At 39.0% G+C, this 27960-nt stretch overlaps 2 protein-coding genes across 3 annotated transcripts in view; both read left to right on the top strand.

Moving 5' to 3' along the window:
* Window positions 1-27839, top strand: part of LOC134666041 (uncharacterized) — a 67547-nt gene extending 39708 nt beyond the window's left edge. For both annotated transcript variants that reach the window (XM_063523155.1, XM_063523148.1), the window contains 5 exons: window positions 10185-10288; window positions 15434-15592; window positions 16495-16677; window positions 22561-22663; window positions 23582-27839. In XM_063523155.1, coding sequence (XP_063379225.1) covers window positions 10185-10288; window positions 15434-15592; window positions 16495-16677; window positions 22561-22653 — 539 coding nt within the window. In that variant the 3' untranslated portion in view covers window positions 22654-22663; window positions 23582-27839. The remainder of the gene's footprint in view (window positions 1-10184; window positions 10289-15433; window positions 15593-16494; window positions 16678-22560; window positions 22664-23581) is intronic.
* LOC134665801 (uncharacterized) overlaps window positions 1-27960 on the top strand; it is a 152859-nt gene that overhangs the window by 60703 nt on the left and 64196 nt on the right. The gene's annotated exons all lie outside the window — the stretch shown is intronic.

Raw genomic sequence — 27960 nt, 5'->3', positions numbered from 1 at the left:
GAACGCATCAGTTCTTCAATAAAAGATCAAAATATACATAGCACAGTAGAAGTACAGGGAGCTAAGATGACAATCGTTTGCGCTACGATGACAACAAAACGCTATCTCACTAATACGAGTAAGTATATAGAAGAGTGATGCTGAGAAGAATCGTTCTTCCATCTCTTAGTACATCAACTGTACATGTGAATTATATAAAGTTATCACGGTCCCCTATGGATTACCAATATTACCATGGACGGTAACTAATAGCGATCATCTATCAGTCATTCTAATAGTAAGTAGGTACTTAATAGATGGTCTGTGGCAATGGAAACCCCACCTGTTACTGCCAGACTGCCATCATTATTAAAACATTATCGCTGTTAATTCTTACATTGTGTCTAATAAACCAACAGCCGCGTAAAAGACTAAGCAGCAGCAACAGTCAGTAGATAAAATCGTTAGGATCCGATCTTTGTCCATAGTGAAAACTGGCGGACGGTGGCCATCCTTTTGTTAACCACCCTTAACCCCCCTGTTCTTGTAACATGAGACGACAACCATAAATTTACTTATCTAAAACGAAGGATTACGTTACGATGCTATAAGATCTCATAACCAAGGCTTTTGTTTAAAGAAAGAGAAATAAAATTGCTTATCCGAGCGCGTCGGGCGGCCATGTTGCGCTCGCGCCGAATTGCGGATTACATCACTGCGCAAAAACCGCGCGGGATGGGGGGGGGGGGGGGGCGAGTGGCCTTGGCCTTGCCACTGCCAAGGCGAGGGCAATTATACATGCGCCCACTAGTCTACCGATGTTATTATATGTTACTTGTATGCTTACAACCAAAACGGATTAACTCCATAACAATATAAAAGTAGCTCTACTCCAGCAACAAAATGATACCTGCTAGCCCATGTTTTTTTTTTGTCGATTGTAGAAGTATCTAAATAAACATGCTGAAGTATCTACGTCCCAGCTAATCAAGGAGGATCTTGTAATGAAACGGCTATGGATATGATTTGTCCAGTCTGTCCATAATAGTTTCACAAATGATTAAATCGCCCTCGTGCACACAACACACAAGTAACTAAAAGGAAAATTCTGTTTTTCATGAGTATGATGACAGCTAGAGCACTCCAAAGATTTTTGTAGCTGTTTATGTACAACCATCGCATTCGCATCGCAGTATACCTGTATATTGTACTTACTCACTTACTTACTTACTCCTCTGGCGCAGCGACCCAAAGTGTGTCGTGGCCTCCAACACGACTGCTCGCCACTGATCCCGGTCCTGTGCCGTGTCTCCAGTTCTCAACCCGGAGCTCGCGCAGATCAGCGTCCACCACATCCGTCCATCGATACCTAGGTCGACCGACCGGGCGGCGTCCGTTCGGTTTTCCCTCAAACGCTCTTTTCACCGCCCGATCACCTTCCATTCGCTCAAGATGGCCGAGCCACCGAAGCCTTTGCGCCTTTGTCACACCACCTATATATTGTAATGATTGGAATATTTTTTGGATAATTCATTCTCTCATTTGTTGCACTGCATTTGGTTATTCGATGTCGACCGCAGTTACCGGGTTTTTTAACCTCGACTCACTGCGTTTGTTAGTTCGTTCATTTATTTGCCTCTGTCGCTCAAATATGCAAGACGAATTTTCAATTTTCTGTGTTCGCGGTAGGCCCCCAGAACGGGCTAGAAACTTTGTAGCTGTATGCGTTCGAGTGGCCGGGCGGGCCCACGCATGCACGTCACGCCGCCACGCCATGTTTGCATTGCGGTGACCAACTAGGCTTTGAGACAATTCATATAGGTACTTTACGCCTTTAAAAAATAGCTAGATTTTATAAGACTGGAAGAGACGCAAAAAGAGTCGTTTTCAGAAAAGAACATTTACAAAAGCAAACACCACTTGAAAGTGTGTAATGTATTGGGCATGGCATGGGCATCACTTAAGTCATCTGGAGTTTTTTACAGTTTAGGTAAAAGATATGTTAAAAGTACGGAAAACTAGCCTCATTGAGTTAAAGATCATGAGAAAATCCAGCAGTGGATAGCGAAAGCCCACGAGAGGAAAGAAAGAAGCAAAGAAATTTTAACACATTAATTATATTCGTGGACAATAATAGAGGGAAGTGTGTTGTGACATTGAACGCCTTGAACGGATTGCTTCAGCTCTCGGTAGCAGGATTAGGAATACACTAGGTTAAAAAACTGGAATTATTCCTAGAACAACAATTAATAATGAAGATATCGTGTCCAATTAAATATAGCTGACATGGAGCTGACCTACCCCAATGATTCTTTATCAATATTATTGGCTGCACCTAATCTCCGCAAATGTAACGTCACTGAGGAGTAGCTGTGGGTACACTTTAGATAGATAGCGTTGAGAATTATAGGAAAATTCCATAGGAACTAAGGAATAAACTACAAATATTTTATTTGCGGAACAAAGGTTAACACAGATTGACATATTAAGGCATAAAAGAGGGTTTGCAATAATTTCAACAGAGTTCAAAGAGCTCTGATAGAAATCAACGCCTACGAGAATACTAAAAAAATACAATTTAGCATTCCTGCCAATTACATACTTGAATGTGGCCACCATATCGATTGACGGGTCGTGACCAGTCCGTCAGCACTGAATCTTGATCAGTGATCACACAATCATGTTCACCCTAGTAATACTTGCCACGCCATCTTCCACCATAATGTCTATTAGTTATGGCTTTGGAGGCATGTTGAGAAGGCAAGATTAATTTTGTCATGTAACCACCGTGCAAACTTGGACTTTACGCCATTGACTTTAAAAGTAATGTTGGGAGAATTCAAGATAAGATCGTTGTATCGCACACAGGCGAAAAATCAATAAAAGTCGGACAAAACCTAAACATTCAGGATTATTATAGAAATCGTATTAATGCAGGTTTGCCAACTAATAAAAACAAAATTACAATTATATTATGACATTTTATTAAATTTTGATCATAATATCTTCTTCTAAAAGATTTAAAACATTTTGGCATAGGGGAAGCGACTTTTTACCACCCAATTTTCTTAGTCCTGTTATATAAGGATCGGAAGACACTAAAAGTCTTTTGAAAGTGTCTTCCATAGCCATTTGCCTAAAAAAAAATGTCGCTTAGTCACATTTTTGATTAAACTAGTCATCGATTAAAATGAAAATTTTGTTAAAATGTCGCGTAAGGTCGCATAAAATAATGGTTGTATGTTAAAACCCAAGTTCTGTAGTTTCTAAAATTGATAATATCAAAACCGGATCTATCAGGAAGTTGTACTTTTCTCCTTGGTGAAGTTGAACAATGTGCAAAAAATACAAGACATTACACTTTTTTTTTTTATAATAAACAAGCAAGCATAGCTATCAAAAGTAACTATTAGTAATTAGGTTATTACCTCCTGGAAGGGTATCCATCATTAAATCACAACTTTCTGAAAGCAAACGATAAATAAGTAAGCACATAAGTAACACTCGCAGAGCACTAAAATATTCGCCTTTGAACAAGTCGAACTTTGGAATGAGAACGTGTCGCGTAGATGACTCTAACATGAAAATGATTATGCGAGTAACGTGCACTGTTTATTGGACTACCCGCTAAGATTGGTTTTTGCCTGTTGGGGCTACTTAGAAGTTTTTTGGTTTTGTCCGACTTTTATTGATTTTTCGCCTGTGTGTATCGGCAAGTTTTCAATTCACTAGATGCTTGGCCCCGAGGTGGATAATTGGATGTTTATTTAGGAGGGAAACTTAGTACAGGAACGCCATTATATTAAGACAGTCAACGTACTAGGGGACAGAGATGTGAAAAATACTTTATAAAAAGTATTTAAATACAAAATGCAAATACTTCCTTGATAATACTATTTCAAATCCAAAATACAAAATAGGTTTTGAATTTGTATTTAAATACAAAATACGAAATAGGTATTTTCAAAATACTTTTTTAAAATACAAATACTTTGCGATAAAAGGTACTCTGAGTAGTGAATACTCTAAATTCAAACAGTATTACACGGAATTTCCGAGTTGAAAAGACTCTCTTTATTCTATGAAATCAATCCTCTATCTAAAGTGCAAATTTCTAGTTATTTATTGATAAAAACAAAGAAAGGAATAAACAAACATAATAAAACTTACAAAACTATAGATAAATAATTTGCCCCAGGTCGCCGTCAACGGGCAAGGTGCCCAGAAGGCTGGCCGTATTTCCCCGCTGTATAGCGATGCTAATACGCTGGGCGAAATAGTGGCCAGCCCTCTGGTCACCAGAAGCCTCTATTAAGCGCGCCGACAAGTCTTTGTACAGTCGACGCGCACTTGGCCCCCACGGCCCTAAAGTTTCGACACCAAACGCCGCAAATATGTAGCTGCTTCCCAGATCGGCATATTTGCGGCGCTTGAGGCTTTCGGCTGAGGAAGCCGCAGCGCCAGCAGAATCTTTGGTGCTTGGAACATGGGACGGTGCCAGGGTATCAACGCAAGTAGCGTCCCAAACTAGCGGCCGACCCATGCTCCAAGGCACCAGTGTCATTCCGTCGGGTCTCTTGCCGTCATCCCTGGCCAAACCGCTGGGCTCGAGGACTGCAGGTACTTTGGCACTAACAAGAGCCCGACGGAGGACATCATTCATACTGGCATGGCGGGGGATCCTGCCAGCGCTTCGAGCACATGAGAGGCCAATTTCTAGTTGTTTGCTCATATTAACCGGTAGGATGTAGGTATGGATGATGGTTTTTAACGGCCAACTTTTAAAGCATTAATTTGTAATGTTTTACAGCTAAATTATAATGCCTCTCGTTAGTGTGATGAAAACGTCTCGTTTGTGTTTCACCAGGGCAAAAAGTTTGTTCTCCTCTCGTGCCTTGAAACCCTCGCAACACTCAAGATTCCACTTCTTTTTTAACCACTTGCTACGCTCGTGGTCATGTGCGACGTTACTAAACAGCAGATTCAACAGTTCTATGTTAAAAGAATGAGAGAGTTGCCAGGATTGTAACATCAGAAGAGATTGTAACTCCTACCTACATTACCTACCTACTATAAAGTATTTTGAAAATAGAAAATAGGTCCCAAAAACTATTTCAAATAAAATACAAAATAGTTTTCTTCAAAAGGTATTTAAATACAAAATAGGTATTTTGCATTTTGTATTTGCATTTTAAATACAAGTATTTCAAATAAGTCACATCTCTGCTAGGGGATGTCTTACACAGGACAGCTGCCATAGTACGAGTATAACTAGTGATCGGGGCGGGTCGGATCGGAGCGGAATTCTTAAAGTTTTCCAAAATATAGCACCAAAGGTATTTTTGTCTGGCTTAGGTTCCAATACTTCCTAGTCTCCTCTCAATTTTTGATATATGGTTTTCTCGACGCGACGACTGTAAGTTTATCACGTAGGTCCTATGGCCAACTCGATCTTCATCATTCATGTTGTCACCGGTTTCCCTTAAGCCCAAATTTCAGCTTAATCGGATAGGACCTATAGGAATAACATTACCAGTGGCAATAAACACTCTATAACATTATGCACTGACCAATCGTTGCAATTGTAAGTCTCCTTCCGTCGATCATGTTCTCGTGGTCACTTTGTTTGGGACATTTTCATACTTGTACATAGTTTTCGCGGTAAACTAAAGATATGAAGAAGAACAAGCCAAGTATTATTTTTTCCTAAATAAAAACGCAACACCGTATCCTAAAAAGTCTTAAGAACAAAAATAGATAGGTGGCGGTATTCAATAGTTATTTATTTTACAAGGGGGCAAAGTTGTTGTTTAACCGCTTGTGCTAATATTGATACCCAAGCAACCGAAAGATTCCAAAATTGAACCACGAGCGTAGCGAGTGAAACACAAAATTTTTCACCACACCAATCCGAAGCTAAATATTAAATGAAAAATATCAAACAAAATCAAACGAATGTTTTTAATATTTATCATCTAAAATCATCATTTAAAAGTCAATACTACCAGCAAACATAAGAAAACAACTCAAAATTTGCATTTGATTACTTTGCCTTATGACTCCTCTCCACGACGGACCAGCGCCAAAGTGCAACTTTGCTATCCGATTTTGAAGTGCAAAGTAAGCCTTTCCGAGCTGGTGTGGTGTAAAATAAATTATTAGCATCTGTATTCCAAGTTTCGACTGAAATATTTAAGTATAAAATGCAGTGTTGCCAGGGCTCTGGAGTCCTAAGTTACGTTTCGTTTCCCTAAAAGTCACGTTTTTGCTGCTTAAGTCACATTTTTATATTATTGTATTGTATGGGTAGGTATAGCTGGTCAAGCAAATCTTGTCAGTACAAAAAGCCGCGAAATTCAAATTGTCTATGAGACGATATCCCTTTGCGCCTACATTTTTCAAATTTGACGCCTTTTTCTACTGACAAGATCTGCTTGACTAACTTTAAATCGATTTTCAGATTCAGAAAATAATATATTTCACAAAAAATCTACTAACTTTATATGATTTTTCTTTTTGAAACACACATTTTCATACTTAATGCTGTTTGTGATCGATTTCATGAATTTTATCGTATCCAGACTAGTCAATTTTTCGCCAATCTGATTAAATTGCCCGATCGAATCAGGACGTGCGGACGCAAACGCCAATTTGGCTCGCCGATTATGACCGATATTACCGATAAAACGGAGTACGGGCGCAAGAATACCAATTTGTGACGCCAGTATTTTCTTTTTGGGGCATTTTTTCAATTTAGGGGTACTAATATCTAATATCACCATAAATCTATTGGTATTTTTGTTCTTGAAAATAATAAATTCTACCAGCAAAATTTGCACTTGATTACTTTGCCTCACATGTGGATAAAATGCAACTTTCTTATCAGTTTTTGAACAATCACGAGAGCCTTTAAGCGGTATCCAGACGGGATGAACAAATCGACTGATTTGATCAGAAATAAAATTGGCGTCAATCTCCGATTTAAGGCGTATTCAGATTACTCAAATTTTCGCCAATCTGATTAAACTGCCCGATCGAATCAGAGGCCGCCAGAGGCGTATAGACAACTACTAGGTATCAAACTAAATAACACCGTCATGTCAAGGTAACAAGTCTCATTTTGCCACGACTATTATAATAAACGTGATGGTGGATGTAACGTCAAAGTGCCAGTGCAAGTGTCAACTTGGGTGCGTTCACTGCGTTCCTAAATAATACGAATTGCAGAATTAAACTTGTCCAAAATTCGACTAGCTTAAAAAGTCACAAAAATTGCCTCATGTTCGAAAGTCACGCACATGTCACACGAGAAGGCTAAAATTCACGAAAAATGTGACTTTTGTGACCATCTGGCAACACTGCTAATTACAACATTAACAAGCAGTGTTGCCAGGGCTCTGGAGTCCTAAGTTACGTTTCGTTTCCCTAAAAGTCACGTTTTTGCTGCTAAAGTCACATTTTTATATTATTGTATTGTATGGGTAGGTATAGCTGGTCAAGCAAATCTTGTCAGTACATAATTTTTAAGAAAAAAAAACCGACTTCTATGGGGCCCGGTGAAAGATTATGGCAGATGGTGCACTATGTAGAAAAGGAGGTAAAACCAGTAGTTTCTAGTAGCATTTCGTTTCCGTAAGGATCGTAGTTCTAGCCTAACCTAACCCACTTCTCTGATAGCAGTTCGGTTCTGTGAGGATCGCTGTTCGAACCTAATCAAACCCACTTTTCTAGTAGCATTTCGTTTCTGTAAGACTCGCAGTTCTAACCAAACCTAACCCACTTTTGTTCGGTTTTGTGAGGATCGCAGTTCAAACCTAACCTAACCCACTTAACGGCGCATGCGATGCGGTGTACGGGAGTTTGAGCGGGAGGGGTTTGGCATCATCATACCCACATTTTATGGTAGGTAATCATAGTGGTTTATTTAGTTTAAGTATCATAGTGGTTTTCCGGGTCAAGGTCCGGGTCTCTGAGTCAGAGTCCGGGTCCGAGTCCCGGTCCGAGTCCGGGTCCGGGTCCGAGTCCGGGTCCGAGTCCGAGTCCGGGTCCGGGTCCGAGTCCGGGTCCGAGTCCGAGTCCGAGTCCGAGTCCGAGTCCGAGTCCAAGTCAAAATTGAAATTCGAAATCACCAAACATGTACTATGCGTCGTTGAAGAGTTCTGTTCTGATCATCATCAGCAGTTCCACTTCATCAAATGCGACAGTTTTTAATGTAAATGCTTGATTTTATGATGAAAATACAAAAAATTCTATACGTATGCCTTTAAGATTTGAGGAGTTCGCTCGATTCCTTATGGATCCCATCATCAGAACTCGAGATTGACAGAAATGTGGCTTAAAAACTAAACTTGCTTAACAAACATAACGAAGAGGTCAAATCGCCAAAGGTGAACTATGCGTCGTTGAAGAGTTCCGTTCTGATCATCATCAGCAGTTCCACTTCATCAAATGTCACGTTTTTGAATGTATATGCTTGATTTGTTGATAAAAACACAAAAATCACTATATGTATGCCTTTAAGATTTAAGGAGTTCCGTCGATTCCTCATGGATCCCATCATCAGAACTGGATTTTGACAAAAACGGGACCAATCTGTATGCATATACATACAATCAAAAAAATAATTTTCAAAATCGGTCCAGTAATGACGGAGATATGGAGTAACAAACATAAAAAAAAAAACATACAACCGAATTGATAACCTCCTCCTTTGGGATTTGGAAGTCGGTTAAAAAAGGCGCGAAATTCAAATTTCTATGAGACAATATCCCTTTGCGCCTAAATTTTTCAACTTCGCCGCCTTTTTCTACTGACAAGACATGCTTGACCAACTTTAAATCGATATTGTTAGAAAAACAAATTCAGAAAATAATATATTTTACATAAAATCTACTAACTTTATATGATATAAATTTTTGAAATACACACATTTTCATACTAAATGCTATTTGTGATTGATTTCATGAATTTTAAGGCGTATTCCTTAGAGAATATAACCAAACGGAGTGGTCATTAACAGGCGTTCCCCTCTGTCGAAAATAGGCGGCCAATGGTCAACCACATGTCAACCACATGTATGGACTGACGTTTATCTGACATGACGTACCAATACATTTGATGTGCGCCTCCCCCGCAAAAAACGGCAGACTATTTTGTACCGAAAATTATAGACGGCGTCTCCGTTGGTTATATCCTCTAAGGCGTATCCAGACTAGTCAAAATTTTCGCCAATCTGTTTAAATTGCCCGATCGAATCAGAGGCCGCCAGAGTCGTATAGATAACTACTAGGTATACTATCAAACTAAATAACACCGTCATGTCAAGGTAACAAGTCTCATTTTGCCACGACTATTATAATAAACATGATGATGGTGGATGTAACGTCAAAGTGCCATGCCATTGCAAGTGTCAACTTGGGTGCGTTCACTGCGTTCCTAAATAATACAAATTGCAGAATTAAACTTGTCCAAAATTCGATTAGCTTAAAAAGTCACAAAAATTGCCTCATGTTCGAAAGTCACACACATGTCACACGAGGAGGCGAAAAGTCACTAAAAATGTGACTTTTGTGACCGTCTGGCAACACTGATAAAATGTTTCTGCATGCGGTTAATTTAAATGCATGAATTAGTTCGGACTAGGGGCTGGAACGGTGCAGTGGTGAACGTTTATAAATAAGATAAAAATCGTTAGCCACAGATTATTTCTAACACCGGCTTACTACATTTGAAATAGATACTAGATACATACCAACCACGAACCAATGTATGTAGCTTAGCGATTGCTCACTTAACATTGTTAACTTTAAATCACACATAGAAATATTAAACAATTAGTATGATGCTATTAGTGTATAGATGTACTTAATCACGATGTTAAATATTTTGTATAGAAAAGAATTTAAGGTACATCGAGATTACTGATGCAATGGAACCCTTGTCTTGTGTTTAAATAAGATAGTTGCTATGTTACCAGTACCAATCGTTTAATCTCATATTTGACAGTATATATATATATATTCTACGATGAACTATACCGTTACCTAATTTGCGTTTGTAACAGCGCCATCTTTGGTGAAATTAGCACATCAAACTATATCGGCTTGAACATCTTGGATTATTTTTATTTGGCTGAACTCCTACTGCTATGTATTATTATTGTCTTAGTTTTAATTACCTTAATGGTTATAATCTCTTTGCTCCAGGTATGGGCGGAGAGGCATGTGCGTGCGCGCCGACGCCTCGCGCGCTGCCAGAACCCGAGCCAGATCAGCTCTACGATCACCACTCTTCAGAAGAAGAGCTAGAGGTTAGCACTTACAACAGTTACAACGATAGTTAACAATGATCGCCAGGTCGCTTTGAAAAGCGCTCCTTCGTTTAATGGGTTTGTTAGAGTCATCGATTGTCAATGCCAAGGATACGCTATCAGATACCAGGCCAGGCCAAATGTACATATTGATATCGAGGTGATTCACCCATCAAAATAATGGCATTTTCTTATCATTTGCGCGTGAATTTCGCTCCTACTTGTTCCTACATTCGTTTCGTTCGGTTCGTTTTAGTTAGTCCACGCTCATCGCAAAGTGGTAACAGATTTTGATTTTTGATATTCATGGACTAAATGTTAAATCAGTATAGGTACACGGCACATTTGAACGTCTTTGATATTGGTCGACGCAAACAATTCTTTATGAAAATATCTTGACATAAAATTTAGAGCCGTTAGTAATATAGTTAGAACTTAACAAAACTCATGAGCTCGGAGGTTGGTGAAAGTAAAATCTTACTGCCATGTGTAGATCCTGTATACTATATTTTATCAAATTTACCATCCTCGTAAGTCCCCGCGTACTTGTACAAGTACAAATTAAATTCGAGTTTTGAACTCTTATAGAAATAAAAGAAAGTTCCAAATTCAAAAGCGCAAAAATTGACTTGGGTCTTACGAGGTTAAAATAATACCCTAGTTCACACTCGTAGGTACTAATTACGCGGAAATCATCGTTGCAAGCTTTTTGATTTGTGCACTATATAGTACTTTCAGAACAAAATTTTCCTCGTAATTAGTCCCCGAGAGTGTATTACGGTATCGATATAAATAACAAGTATTAATCCAGATTTTCTTCACACAGTGGATTTACTGAGTCAAAACAGGATGTAAACGAATGATTACAATTAGAATAAACAGTAGGTAACATTATGTTAATTTATGTTACACGTGGGTTAATTATGGGGTAGAATTTCGATTGTGAAAGTATTCGTGTCTGCGAGTCATTTGTTAGTAAAAAGGTAAACATCGCAATTTATATCTCACTCGAAGAGATGGCAGGGGTCCCAACGGAGTAAACAACTTAGCCAAATTGTACACTCAATCTGGGCAAATTAAGTTAATTGACGTTTTTATCCATGCTCATCGCTAGGTATTTAATTTAACTGATTTACGAATTACGAATCAAATAAAGTTACTTAATTTGTACATTTTGAGGTACTTATTCATTTCTGTCAACATTGGGTCTGATTGTTAGCCTATTCCTATTCAGAATTTGTGCAAAAGGGGCATTCCATGAGACTGTCGCTTACATAACGCTTTTGCCTTGTATGGCAGCTACCTCAATAAAATACGTGAATCTCGAGAATATACTGCCAATTTGTTAGCCAAGTCATGAAATATTACCTGACCCAATATCGCTTACTCAGCATTTCCAGAAGTATTAGAAGAATTGCGTTATGTAAGCGACAGTCTCGTCGAATGCCCCACAACTATAACAAGCCCTCTTATAGAGCCCTGGGTTTCCAAATATTCGCTAGAGTTAGACCAAGAAAAGTCTGTAGCGATTTTGATAGCATTCGCAGTGCACGTGTTATTTAACTTATTTATACGTCATAATTTCATAGAAGTTTGACGTTTAAATTAACACTTGCACTGCGAGTGCTATCAAAATGGCTGCAGACTTTTCTCGGCCTGTGAATCATTAATTTCTACCATTATCCGGAAACATTTCACCAGCCAAACGTTTTAATGACGTAACATGACATAACGCTTGCAGCTGCATCTTGATTCGGGGTGAATGACCGCAGCGGGAAAATGGCGACCTCGTGGCTGCAGCAGCGAACTAAGAACTCAAGGTCGCCGAGATAAATCCCGATTTGAGTTTGGGAGTTAGAAAACATTAAACGAGAAAAACTACAACGTTTAAAAATCTGAACCTGATATTTAGAAGTGTTCGAGTCTTTTGAGTATGAATTTGAAGAACCCCGCTCGTTTTTACGAGACTTGGCGTTTACGGCCCCCCCACATCTAGCGTCTTTCGAGCGTCGGCGTCTGGTCAGCGCTATGGAAAATGAGGTCCGTCGCTGCGGTCGACGTTGCGTCGAGCAGCGGCCATAGAGTTGTAGACGCCGACGCTCAAAAGACGCTAGATGTGGGGGGCCCTAAAGTTGGAGTTGGACAATTCAGTTAAAATACATACCACAATACATATAGCGCCGTACAGCGCCATCTTTAGCTGTCAAATTGGGGGCACAATTAAATTCTTACAAATAATTAATTTACATAGTTTGAATTGAACCTATTTAATATTATTATATACACATAAAACATAATTATGTATATATTCTCAGTCTACATATAAAATTAAAATAAAAACGGATAAAATATATGTACGAGTATAAAGTCTATCAAGGCTTCTCTCTTCTTCTTAGTCGGATACTCTTGTCAGAGCAGTCGTGGTCATTGAGGTCGTTGTACGGCCTTTTTTGTTGTTTCCCGCCATGCTTCTCTATTTATTGCATTCCGCACGCACAGATTTAAAGGTGACCCGGTGAGAGCTTTAACTTGGTCGGTCCATCGCATTGAAGGCATCGCATCTGGGTCTTGTGCCATCCACTCTGCCCTGTACAACAAGCCTCTCCATGGCGTCGTCTTCCCTGCGCGTAACGTGACCGAAGTAGCTAAGGATACGAGTACGAGAGTGAACGATTGCCGAAAGTCTTTGTGTAACCTTGAGCTCCTAGACTTCTAGAGGTTTCTAGAGGCTTCTGGAGGTTCTCTGAAAAGTCTTGAGACCAAAATGTTACTACAAGTTTATATTCATTATACAAACTTAGTGCAGCAATTTACCAACGCGTTTGAGTCTGTCTTATATTTAATTTACTTGATGGTGTTGCCGACGACGGCCGAAAATACTTAGCAGACCGGACGTGACGGTAGCTCCATCTAGCGAATTTCAACTGTCTGGAACTCTCACAGATACGTATGTCAGATAATAGCGTAGTACTTACTTGTCGCCCCATTGTTCAAGTCAAGAACCGTTGTCTGCGCACCTATAACTCGCAGACAAGGCAATCAAATCCTTCTCATCATGGTTTTAATGTCGCTGTATAATTTATTTGAAATGCAGATAAATTTGGGTGTGCCTCTTGAAATTTGTATAAAATATTCGTTTATGAAAAAAAATTTAGAGGGTTTCGTTAATTTCATGGTATAATGACTTGAAATAATGCTTATTCGAACTTGGTATGGCCAGTATTAAGTAGATACCTACCTTATTTGAATATTATCACCGGAAAAAGTCGCCATAAAGATGGTGAGTTTGGATTACTTATCGTTTATTGTTGTTCCTGAATTAGAAACAGTTACGGCTTGCAGCTTTTCATAGATGTTTCCATGCATGGGGTTACATTTCTATAGAGCTGACTGTTGGAAGTAAACATGTACACCGTTTTATTTTAACAAAGTACGCTCATTTATCCAGACAGAGCTTAGCTTCTGTAAATTGCAGTTCCATTACACGATATTTCACGCCCAGCCCAGTGTTAGATACCGAGGAAGCGCATTTATCTTGTTTTATAGCCAAGTACGTAGCCATTTACAGATATTATTTGGATATGTTTTTGCAGAATGGCTCGTGGTTTCTGAATTGTACATTGTAAATATTATGTACAAGTGTGTATGGAAATCTGAGTATACCTAACGCCATAAATAAGCGATTGCATTGGATTCTAGTAATTATTGTTATAATAGTATATACCTGCGTATACTACTTAAATGCCGTAGACTGTTGTTCAAAACTTTTATTGTTGTCAAAAATCTTTGTTGACAACGACATAGTTGCGTTTTTCAGAGGTATTCTAACTCCAGTAACTCCAACTCCATTGAGACGCAGGCAACCCTGCCAGAGCCGAAACATTTGCTCCTTGCTTATTTGTTCGCTGCAGTTTGGCATCTGTCTGCGCTTGTCGTACTTTACTCCGAATTAGAAATTCTTTTGTCTACTCCTCTCTTAATTGCAAGGCAAAGAAATGTCCTCTGACTTGCTATACATTTGTCTCCTTTTGCTGAGACTCTGGAATATGAGTATTCCAAGATACCTACAAATAGTACAAATTAGGCTCGTTCAAAATTGTTAGTCAGCGTAAAGATTAGGGAATGCAAATCGGTTATTTTCGGTTATTTTTTGTATGGAAATTATCGGTTATTAACCGAAACCGCGGTTATTTCCATACAAAAATAACCGATTTACATTCCCTAGTAAAGATACCGTTAATGAATAATAAGTAATGGTTCCACGCGTCTCATATATTTCAAAATAGAAAAAAAAATCATCTAAAATTACAGTTATCAACAAAAGTAAAGAAAAAAGCCATATAACCTTTATTTGGATATATGTATGTAATGGAGTTTCTTAGACTCCACAGGTATAGGTACAAAATCAGGAAAATAGGTAGGTGTCAGTGCAATCTCAGATAATCATAATAAAAACGTATAAAAAAAAGAAGAATATTTATAATTAGGGTACAATCACAATTGCAACTAACTACTGCAAGGTCTTGTATAATTGGCGCAATTATGTGCGCAGGAGCTACTGTGTTAGGGCAGGTTAGTTCGCTAGCTAAGCAAACTAATGCAATTGGCATAAAACATTGCAATATTATGACGTGTGATTTAGAATTACATATGAACATTTACAAACTTAGGCCTTTAAGTAGTAAAAACTATTGTTTGATGGAGTTTTTTTTTACTTTGAAAACCTCCGAGCACATGGTTATTCTATATTCATTGACATTGTTTTTAATAATGCATGATATGGCAGGAGGTTTTTGAATGAGATGGCAGCGATGAGGGAGGATCTACCAGCTATGTATAATTTATTTGCTAACACAGGTGGCCCTTACTATATGATTATGATAACGATGATTGTCTATGGATTTTAAAGTTATGGAGCATTTTTTACAAGCTGCATTGCGATAGGAGCCTATCACAACTACAAAAACTGATTTGTTCAGGTCGTCTAGACCGCTCCAAGCAGTCTATTTTACGATGTCTTTAAAGAACCTGGAACCTATATTGAAATTAAAGAGCTGACTTTTTTGAACCCTTATCGCTGTCACATCCATAGATCTCCTGCCTCGCTAACACCACCCCACGCCCATACTAGCATCGCATGCGCAGGTCATAAACGGGGCGCCGTGCGGAGCGACGACGGAGTCGCGGCGGCGCGGCGCGTCCTCGCCGCCGCCCGCGGCGCCCGAGAAGCGCAAGTGGCCCGCGCAGCCCTACGACGCGGACGAGCCCGCTCGCGCGCCCAGCTCCGACGACGATGACACTAAGGTTTGACGTTTAACAATCACCGCACTGTGTGGCTAACCTGTCAGGGTAATTACACTTGGCAATATTTCCAATACTCATGTCCAATCAAGAAACAGACGCCACACGAATACCTGCGCAAATACGGCCAAGTGTATTACCATTACCAATGTCAGAATTTGTTCCCTTATACTTATAGCTATACATATTGTAACATGTGTTATTGACGTTATTATATTAATTCTTATTTAAATAACATAATAGGATCGGGAGTTCCACGGTCTTGTTTTAGTTCCTGCTTATTAAGTTTTTTATACTTCAAGTAAATACTAATGTTAGTATTTACTTAATTTCTCGAGAACCTCTGACTATTAGTTTATGATTCTACCTTTTTTAAAAAGGTCAGTATCGGTTATTTACAACATGTTTATTGAAATGTCTTACTAATGAATGATCGCATAATAAAAAATAACGTGATGTGATTTGAAGGATTAATAAAAGGACACAAGAAATAATTTTCTTCCAATGATCAAGTGCTTAAAAGTCTCACCTTAATTGTACTTGTGGCCAAGAATAAGAATAATCTATACTGGAGACGGTCCTTTTGAAGCGATTCTCCATAAGCTGTAGGCCAGGTGAATCGAGAACATTTACATCAAAACCCTTTGGTTTTCGACAGAAAATAGTGGTATAATCCTGATATAATAGAGAATTTGGCAGGCGAGTACCGTGTTTAGTCCAAGAAACTTGCTGAGTGGCCTAAGTAAGGTACGGGCTGGAAAAGCTTCATTATAGTTGAGCGGGAGGAGCCATTAATATTTAAAAAGTATGCGAGTACAGTTTGGTATATACGAAGTTTTAATTCGAGAAAAGTCGACGAATGGTGTTGGAACATTGTTCAAAGATATTGTAACCTGGTGTTCCAGGTAGAGACGCCAGTCAGGTTCCGCACGTCACCGCCGCTGGAGGCGCTGAAGCCGCGGCGCGCAGGCGCGGGCGCGGGATGCGCGTGTGCGGCGCGCGCGCCCGGCTCGCCGCGGCGACGCCGGGCCGCGCTGCCGCCGCCCCGCAGGCACCGCCCCGCGCTAGACTTTGATAAGATGCAGCAGGTATGGAGATTTCTTACTATTTTATGGATTGAACACCTGAGCAGCCAGAGCTTGAAGGGCGTCACCTTTTTGCTTTTTATGCTTCCGCGGCTTGACCCTTAGACCATCTGGCTTCATCTGGCGTGATCATTAATTTTGACTAAATAATTAGGATCTCAAAACTCCGGGTATCTGGCAAGTTCGGCCGGCATTGGGTCACTACGTGAATTGTCTGCTGAAATTTAATTAATTACCTGCGTAAGAATTTTTTACCCTTTTGACGAAATTTGGCAAAGATGACAAAGATCGCTCACAAAGCCAATGTAAAGACGTTGCTTGAATGTGAAACATACGCTACCTGCCTTTCTATTAACATCACTGTCACTAACCGAGTGCCTCGCACAAACCACAACCAGACTAGTGCGATAACTTCTTACGAATAATCTTTACGGATCCTAAGGCCAAGTTACGCTTCGAGATGGCATGTTTGTGAATATAGCGTGCTCGCACAGTATGCCGGTCACGTCCACAGCCCACGTGCACGTACGAGACACGACACAATATATGTGTGTACGCGATACAAATAAACAGGCATGGGCGTCTTGGCATTCATCACAAACTGAGGCTTTGGACAAAATATCGTAGGTATTAAAAAATATAAATTTCGGGATTGCCAATTAGTAAATCATAGATAATAGGTATTACCTGAACATATCTCTTGTAAGATGATTTCTTCTAAACTGAAATAAATGTCATATACTAAGAAAAAGTGACCAAGGCCTCCAGTGCCCCAGGCTGGAATCGAACCAGCGTCCTCTGCTATCGCGGCAGGTGCCTGAACCACCGAGTGGTTCAGGCACCGGGCCACAGCGGCATTAGTCAAATTTTTCCAAGTATATGCACTTCTTACTGAAGGCTTGTGGCGCCCCCTTCTATTCTTCTATCTAGATAAATAGATAAATATTTGTGACAGGTATATAGGTAGGTAATATAAATAACAACATTGTCGAATATAACATAAAATTTCACACATAAATTCTACTAAATACTTCAACAGCAAAACGGTTTAATACAGAGTAAACGTTATATTCGGATTTTAGATATTGACTTGATTGCCGTGGCGATTGGAACGTTCAATCCGTCAGTCACATGATCAACGTTGTTGCAGTCTTGGTCGAAAAAAAAGCTGTTGCAGTCACCATCCGCATGTAACCTTAGGGTGACATTCAGATGGTAACTGTTGCGGCATTACTGCTGCCGCGTTTACTTGGCGACGTCACTGTCAATTTCCTTGATAAAAGGACTGACGTTCGTAGCCGCATTACTGTCGCAATTAGATCGCTCAATCCGCTACAATCAAATTGAAAATTAGAGTGTGATCACACCTAAGGGTTTTAATTATAAAAGATGTACTACTGCACGCAACCAACTACATACATCATTATTTAAATTTTCCCTTAATGTTCTCAGGGTTTACGAAAGATTACACTTGCTGGTTCAAGGAAACTTTGTTATATTGGGCTTTAGGTAATGGTTTCTAAACGCATTATGTAAATAAAATATCTGATTAGATTGGCGAGGAATCCTCACCTGATGCCAGTCTCCCTGAAAAATATTAGATATCCGTCGTAATTCAGTTTAACGCCTGTTCGGTAACTCGATCAAATTCATCACGCGCGTTATGTTAATCGCGCCGGTAACTTCGTTTAAATAACTCGCATTATTACCACGAGGAAAACACCTTTATTATTATTTATACGTAAAACTGGGTCAAAAACGACGTACTTAATGCATTTTATGGGGTGGTAATTCACTTTGACGACTTACCTATAAGTAAATTTAATAACGGTTGGTCTAATTTAGGACATTACACACGAGTACGGAAGAATAGTGATTTAATTCATGTACCTTAAATAGAACCGGATAAGTGCAAGTCGTAATTGCGCTCCAAAAATTCGGTACGCAGATATATCACAATGTTATACAATTTTTTTAAAACAGACAGTTTTGTCTCGATACAAATGTCTTAATTCTCACTCACCGACTTATCCAAGGCTTCAGTACTAATATTTTTGACGGCGACTGTACTTGAACGCTACCCTTGAACTCCAATTACTCGTACAATCGGCCGCACGTAGATCTGGTCGTGGATCTCGGGCAATTTGTCGTGTCGTGTCTGATGGCCATCAGCGCCGCTATCTGGAATTTAATTAACTTTTATTTGCGGCTAAATTTGGTTTGCTGCGGCAGGGCTGACTCGTCTGTTCCGAGTTATAGCGATTAGCCCTTTCCGAAGTAGTCATGGTACTCACGGTAGTACCCAGATTAGATACACTAGTTAGGAATAGAAACTCTTTTAACTTAGTAGGACTAAATCAATAATATAGTGATGGAGCTGTAGCAGAAAACTTAATTACTCGTAGTGTAAGGTAATAGACGTCCGAGTGCTCGTCACTTTCCTAGGACATGTCAAGTTTAAACTTACGTCATAGTAATTGACCGTCATCGATAATTCACGTACAATCAATTTCATCCTAGATTCGAGCAATTAACTGCAGATAAAGGTTTGAAAATATGCATATAAATAGTACAGAAATCAGAAATCTGCAATACAAGGCGCCTAGCACGAACGTTGCAAATACATACCTTTAATTTCTTAGATTTATATCCAAAGCTACATACAATTATATTACTCATGTCAGATGCTAAGATGAATTATTTTATGCTATGCGGGAGACACGACGTTACGTTTTTGTGTAAAGCGGTAATAGCCTCGTCAGCGTTGCAATAGCCGGCATGATGTTTATTTTGGTTATTTACGTGAGTCGTGCCGTGTGCGATGCACATGCGCCAGCGCTTCCCACGACTGCACGTGGTCTCGGCCGCTGATGTTGCTATAGTAGCAAGCCGCAAACCGACTGAGGACCGGGTTCATATTTGTCACTATTTTTCTTGATAATGTATTGCTATAGTGCGCATCAGGGATGTTGCGCATATTCGCATCCGCATCCGCGGAACATCCGCATTATTTCCAACATCCGCATCCGCATAAAATCGATGCGGAGCATCTAGGTAATTTCGTCATTATATATATCTAGATCCCGAAAAGTGGGCCAAGTTACTGTTTATTAAATAAAACGCACATATTCTTGCTCAAATACTAAACGTTTCGTTTTTTTTTAATAAAAATGTAATATTTGACGTTTTTTAAGTACCAAAACGTGACATCCGCATCCGCATCCGCGGATGTGAGGCTCTGAATATCCGCATCCGCATCCGCAACATCCCTGGTACGCATAATTAGCCGCTGGACAAACTGAGGAGCACATTCATATCACGATCTCGCGATTGCCACGAGTTTCGAGTGTGACTGTCTGTGTCTTACGACCCCATTTGTCAGTTTGCTTTGAGAGTAGTAATATTATAGTTAACGTAGGTTTATTATCTTCTTTACCTATACTAATGCTTAGTGCGTTACAAACCACTAAACGGGCCGATACAAGTTCGAGAACTTCTGAACTAGGCAGAGGAAGATAACAAAGCGACAACAAGAAATTGTGTTGCAAGTAGTAATATGTGCAACGCATCTTATGGCTCTTAAGGCATTAATAGTACATTATTGTCGAGGCTCGGAAGTAGCTACTTGCAGGCTGAGGATTCGTTTTAAACGGACGACCTTGGGAGTCCGTTTAATTGAATCCGAAGCCAGCAAGTAGACTTCCAGCCGAGTCATATATAGTGCTTTTCTCAAAAATGGTGCAAGAAATATAAATATCATAGAAATATTTTACAAAAGCAACATTCTTACGTATATATTTTCACAGAACAAAGCCCTTGCCGCCTTTTTATTTTTTTTAATAAAAAAATAGAAGTGTATTTTTCTGCCGAAAATACGCCAACCTATTTGAGACAGCTAAATAGTCGCGGTACTAATCATCTGTTTGGCTGTTTAATGGGCCTGTGCCTTCATTTGATATGGCCATTTCAACTTTTAAAAAGTTTGGAACTCGACAAATAATGGAATTTGTATGCAACATTGCAGTCCTAAAATCGAGACTGCAATGTTTTTAACTTTTTAATTTTTGACTGACCATAAACTCCGCGCTTCGCGACCTATTTTTTAAACGGCAAAGTCGACTTTGACGTCCATTTTTGAGAAAAGTTCATGACTGGCGACAACAGACAAGAATTTAAAACGCTAACCAGGATGACCCCTCATTAGGAGGCAATCTCTTAAGCGTTTACGGGAAATCGGTGGATGAGGTTGCTAGGGCTTTGTGGCAATCGATGGGGCAGACCTACCGCCAAAGTTGATACAATTGAATAATGAATATCCAAATCCAAAGTGATCTGCCGATAACGAATATTCATTTTTTGCGGTAGATTATCTTGTTCACTGTTCATGAGCACGCCTGTGATTGCTAGAAATATCTATGTATTTGAATACGACTGTATTTACAAGCAAGGTTTTATCCGTTGTGTTCGATCAACATGCTAAGCTTGCAGTTACCATAACGTCTTAATATAAATTCAGTATTCTATGTACGGTAAGTAGGATGCGTGGGCGGATGGTTTATGCACTAGTGTTAGCTTATCAAATGAAACCAAGGCAAACAAGTGCGCATGCCGTGGGTTAAGACTTGCGCTCCAGATAAGGATTCGAAGTAATCCCCTTCCGCGTGATAAGTTTTATCGCTGAGGTCCCTGACCTCCTGTATTTTTTGCAGCTAGAATTAAATAAAACAAAACATAAGCTCACTACACTTATAGGTTATACATACACATACTGTATAAGTAGTAAGTACAGCCACCTGCATAATATAAGACGACCTTATTATAAGAGCCATAAGAGCAAGTCATATATCTTTTTTATATTTTTGCGCTAAAATATTTATTATTTTAATATTTTTGCGTCCGTCGAAGAATAACATATTATTGCAGGTGACTGTACATTACCTAAAAAATACACCCTTAATATATTCCGTGGAGGCTACATATACAGTGAACATTTTCATATAAATTTGAGGTTTATGGTGTTGTTGCTCTGCAGACTTTAAGACGTAACCTTTTCGATACTTTTTGATGACATGATGAAGCAGGGTGTTGTGCAATATATGTAAATAATAGTTACCTACATTAGGTTGTATCATGTGGACTATCTATTACGCCCTTGCGAAAATCACTCGTCGAAACTTCCCACTCTAAGCACGTACCATAAAAATCCGCGCGTCTCAATGACTCTTCCGGCCCATTGAGCAGTCGTCAATGGTCCGCATTCCTTGCGCGCGCAGACTGAGCCGGCCCACTCCTGCCCCTATATGGCTAGCAGTGGACTGAGAACTCGATGCATTACACTTTTTGCGCTAGCCTCTTGGTATGGTGCTTGTTTTTGCTGGATTTGATCTGTAGAAATTGTTTAGGAGTGGTTAATATGCCGGGTTTTTCTTATAAGGCACTACTAATGTGATACATGGATACCCGTTGACTTGTTTAGTGTAAGTGGTCACTTGTTTAGTGCCGTATCAGTTTGCTTTTATAAATATATTTGATAGAAAATCGAATTGTGTCTTTCACGCTGAACATTCTAAATTAGTGTCCATTAGGTAGGTACATTTAGTTAGTTCGTTTCTTGCCTAACAGCAGATTTCAGTCAAATAGCTTTCGTCGACCGGCTGTTATTATGGATACATATATGAATTATTACTGACTACAATAACGATAGGATGACTGCTAAGTATAGTTATTGGCCATTCTTAATAAATCAGGAAGAAACAAGCCAATTGAAACCTTATTGATAAGAATGGTCAATTACTATGTAGTAGCCGATAACTATAGCAATAATGTTATCTAAGTAATTATAAATGAATAAAGGTATGATTAATAGTATTTATTTGTTTGTTACAGCTTAAGGTGGGCGGCGTGCGCTCGTGGCGCGGCGTGGGCTCGCACGCGCATGCTCACGCGCATGGCGGCGAGCTTTCCGTCTTCTGCTGGTGATAGCGCGCAGGTAACTATTATATCGAAACTATTCATCACTAACATTCTTATGTATACCTATTTAGTTCATAATTGGTAGTAAATTTATACTTAATAATGCTGATTTACGCTTTTTTTGTACGTATCGAATTACCTTTTTGTGCTTATTGATACCCCCGAGGCACATATTAGATTGCACATTAAGGAGTATTTTTACCAGGATATGTACGTCTGAATTCCGTGGAACTTAAGTACCTATATTATTTAAATAGAAAGTTACACTGCAAAAATATAAGGTGGTAATGTAACTGTACATACTCGTAGTTTATAGTAGTTTATGTGACTGCTACATAATGAGAGGCATCAAAATACGAGTGTGGGTTTAAGAAACGAACGTTAGTGAGTTTCTTAAAAGGATCACACGAGTGTTTTAATGCCTAATTATGTACAGTTACATACACTACTTTATCTAAACACATACTTAAAACTAACTAAAAGATAAACTGTACGTCAAATGGCGGTGAATGAAAACTTTTTTCACGCATGCCATACATCCGTAGTTTTTTTTAATTTCTAAACAAAAGAATGAGGTCCCTATTCTCATGTCACTCGAAATCAAATATCGTGCGGTTTATATTTAAAAAACATACTAAATTGACGTTTCGTATCGATAACTGTTTTAATATCTATGGATACTAGAATAGAGACCTACTTGATTTTGGACTGCTGTTCCAAATTTAAACTCATAACCTACAAAAATCTATAACGTTATGTACATTAAAGTACAAATTTTCCTACTGCCACAGATAAGAAAGTTCTCATAGTAAAATTGGTTGTAATAAAGCTTGTCATTTCCTACGGTTTCTGAACGCATTATAGAGCACTAATGACATGTGTGTAGATAAATAATGTTTATATACTAAAATCTGTGTATTTTGTCCTGTTGCAGTGAGTCGTGCTCCCTGTGCGTCGCGTCCCCGGGCGCGCGGCGGCGGCTCCGAGCCGCTCCCCCGCGAGCGGGCCCTAGATATCCCAGCACCGTTCCATATCATTGATAACTGTACACGACATTTTGATCTTTTTATTGCTGACGTTCCTTTTGCACTCAATAATGATACAGTACAAAATAACGAAAGACTTTAATATTGTAACGCTTGTACTAGACGGGCGGGGCGGATCCGACGCGGCCGCGGGTGGAGCTGGCGCTCGTCGTTTGGGTGCGGGCGAAGTTATTTTCTATTTCTTTACGTATATCACTCAAGTTTCACCTATCGTTATTTCGCATCGCACGTTTCGACTAATCCGTTTTCCCTACAGTTTTGGGGGTAGAGGTGTTTACATTTCAAGTTGTGCCGTTTTAAGTCCTAAATAATCTTATTTCTCAAAGAGAAATCACACAATGCTTCCTGTGGCATGCTTTGGTCGGTGTAGATACATGATGTTAGAATATATGTGTTAGGGCATTGAAGTTTAAGTTGATGATAGTGAGAGTAATATCCTAATATCATCTTAACTTGGTGTATTTGTGTAGGGTCGTGCGCGTCGCGTCGGATCCTGTGGCGCCTCTTACAGATATATCGTACGACCGTCACATTAAGTAGTATTTTTGAGATATTTACTGTTTTTGAACGTTGTGTTGACACTGTTACAATGATTTGAACGTTTGTATTAGACGCGGTGACGTTATAAAATAATATGTGGGTCACATTTCTGATCAATGTGTTACAATACATACCTACACGACTCGTATTATTTGTACCCGTAGTTACATTACGTGTTAGATGTTAACCTTTATTTCTTTACTCACGGCGCTTCTGTGTCAAGCCTACACTACAGTTGTTATGACGCTAGACCTGTTGTAGACAGTACCTATCTCCCAGACCAGACGCGACGTTTGTGTGAAGGAAACTTCGAACTCTATTACATACTCCATCGTGTCCTCAAACACTGTACTTGTTTATGTGCATTGCACAATTAATTAATCTGTACTTTTGAGTCGGGCAGCATGTAGCTTCTGTGTGCTTACATATGATCTTATAATATCACCGAATAGATTGGATCTTCCGCGCGAGACTATTACAAAGATTTATTTAATTTTTAATTTAGCGATGCCATTGCTAGCTACATCCAAAAAATATTTTTGTTACGAGTTGTGATAGAATGGTATCTCGGGACTGAAGAGTCTGTCAATTAAACTACGGCTGTTCCTCTGATTTACAAGACAGATCATACCTGAAGTTATCTCAGTAATAAAGTACATTTTATTCTTTAAATTAGATGGACAGCCGTTTTTTATTAAGGACCCTTAAACTTTTAATGATTTGATCTCGAGCCACGGCTCAATCTTCGCTCGCAGCGGATATGCTTTTCTGCTTGACGTAGATTGACGCGCGTGGTTCCTACATAGATTTTATAATATTTTATCAAAATAAAATGTCAATTGTATGGGAGGACGAGTTTGCGCTAAATCGTTTCTTAGGGCTATTTTCGGAATCTGATTAAATATGAGTATGGGCTGTTTTAAAATGTTCATCAAATAGGTACTTATCACGTAAACGGAACTTAATCACGTAGAAATAAATTTATTTACTTTTTCGACAAATCATCACGATAATTATAATAACTCGAACAGTAGTGGTGCGAACAACCCGCGCAGCTAGAGCATGCTAGTATCGATATCTTCTAGCTGAAACTTGGTCCAATTCCTCGCAAAGTGTGCCTACGACCAAGGCGCAATTTCATGTTCTGGAGTCGAATCGTCAGGAAAAAGCAAGTACCTTACGCGACTATTTCCTGTTAAAATAATGTGCAAAAGTCGTGAAAGGTTAGGTAAGTATCTCAATACTTACATACTTTATACCTAGTTGGGGTCAAGTATAAATTGGAGTACCTACATACCCACCCATAGCAACGGGGCAGTATGAGTTAGGCGCAAGCTCGTCGTACAAGTTTTGTCGGTTGTATTGTACCCTAGTTGTATGTTATAGTAGTTTTATTTAGCAGGGCTAAACTTTTCGTTACTCGTTGTGTTAAACGGGATTAAAGTGGTGCAAGTGGATTCAGTGAACTTAACGATAAAGACAATTTAACAAATTAATACCTACGATTAAAATAAAGTACTAAGACTTTTTTAAAATCGCTTGGAAGAAGATTGTATGTATAGATGTAAGGTAGAATAAGCATACATAGATGTAGTAGGTATAACAAATTTTAAGGCAGAAGCCAGCTCTTGAATTTAATTTTTGTGTTGTTTAATCGCGCGTTATTGACGATATTTGTTACGATGCCCCTTCCGTTCAAAGTGGTGCTTCAACGGAGGCGGTAGCCAGGGCCGCATGGCCGCATATGACAGTATGTAACTGAGTTTTGTTTGTGTTATTTACTGAATTAGCAGGTATTTAAACTAAAATCCACTAAGTTTTTTCAGTTTATCGCAATACATTATATTATGTACTAAATCACTTATAGGGAGACTTCCACTCGATAAAATGGCACGGGTAACGTGCCTACCACATACCTGTTTTAAAATATCACGTCAATATGATTAGTCGAAGTCTCTTCACATCTAGTTACTTTTGCGGCAATGATTCATTATGATTGTCGAGACTTGTAATTATTTTTGTTATGAAAAAACAAACAAAAAAAAATTACAAATCTCGAAACTATGCTTACGAATTATCTCGAGCGAGTAAACTTGCTGCCAAGCTTTAATGGAAATTTTAATGCCCCATTGATGCTCGACGGCCGATTTTAGCTTTACCTTCTATATATGCTGTTATTATGCATATGTATTATGTGAAGACAATAGAATACCTAACGCATGCGGTATTGCCCCCGTTGTAGCACCATGTTGTGCGCATATGGGCTAAAGCGCCGAAGCCCTACCGTGGGCCCTTTTAGTTATGCTTTTTAAATTGAAGAATTTAAAGGCGGCAGGTCGTGAACTTATTGTAACGTACACAAACTTATCCGTGATGACAATTTTGTTGCAAGTAGTTTTAATATCAACCTCCATATTTGTCTTTAAAATAATTGGAAAATAAATGAAAAATGTCGAGAATACTTTGTCAACGTTTTTTTTAATTATCTGTACACCCTTCAATATGCAATTATATAGATGCATTAGAATACGGTACGTGGGACGAGAAAACTACAATTTGATCCCCTAAAATTATGCCATTTTTAGGGAATTGGGGGAACATTTAGCTATATAGTTGGTGGTACATCCGGATAGCTTTGTGTCGAAAGTTCAGTTTCCAACATTAATCAGTCATGAAGAACTGACAGGTATACTCGTACTTGAGGCCGATTCTGTTTAAATAATTGTTAAGTGTTTTATCTTGTTTTGATACGAACTTAAGGCGGCCTCCTGTTCTTTTATGATACGGTGTACGGTGTGTTAATTAACATTCAACGTACACATTCCGAGACTGCCATTAATGTCGGAAACTTTGTTTGTAGCAATCATGTGATGAATTGATGATTTGATGAAAGTAGATTTTGTATGGATATTGGTCGACTGTGTCTGTTTTTATTCATGTCGTAACCCAATCACTATTTGAATTAAATGCTCGTTGCCTGATAATAGTGATAACTAAAAATACCCCAGAGTAACACCTGTTCTAGTTTTTCAGATGTTATACTGAAAAATAACCAGTATTTAGTTTGTATAATTATTCAGTACTTATTTATTAATTAACCCTAATTATCAATCAGCAGATAAAATTCCTAATTAACTCTCTTACTACGTTATTGTGCTACTAAGTGCTATGCCGTAGACCGTAGCCCTATTTGCCGTTAAGGCTCCGTCACACATGCACGTTTTGCGAGCGGGGCGTGCCGCTTTTGCATATAAAACGCTCACACGCCGTCCGGAAAACGTGCCTATGTGACGGAATCTTTACGTAGCGAAGACTGGTAGTTATTAAATTTACGGGTGGACATCCTGGACTTCTCTCATATTTGAAAATACTATCACTTATCACTATCAGGTACCGGTACAAATCTACTGTTTTCTTAATTTTGAACCTTAAATTTATAACAATAAAGGTTTTTCATAGAGGAAAGGTTCATGTGTATTTCAAGCTTGGCCTACCGGGCAGCCCGTGGGGCCCGCGGAGCAATCAGTGATATTTTACAATAAATTATTTTGTTTTTATATATTGAATTAACAAGCGTAATAAAGAGTGAGCAATGGCACATCTTAATTGCTGTTTTATTCTACCCGTCATATTCGACACCTGTTTCAATTGTAACTATAGTAAGCCATAGTTACGTGATTGAATGAAATATTGATGTTTATAGGCCGACCGCTTAAATGTATCCTCG

This window comes from Cydia fagiglandana, chromosome 1 (genome assembly GCF_963556715.1).
Source record: "Cydia fagiglandana chromosome 1, ilCydFagi1.1, whole genome shotgun sequence".
Classification (NCBI taxonomy): domain Eukaryota; kingdom Metazoa; phylum Arthropoda; class Insecta; order Lepidoptera; family Tortricidae; genus Cydia; species Cydia fagiglandana.
Note: the sequence above shows the minus strand (reverse complement) of the source record. Positions and strands in the feature narration are given on the sequence as shown.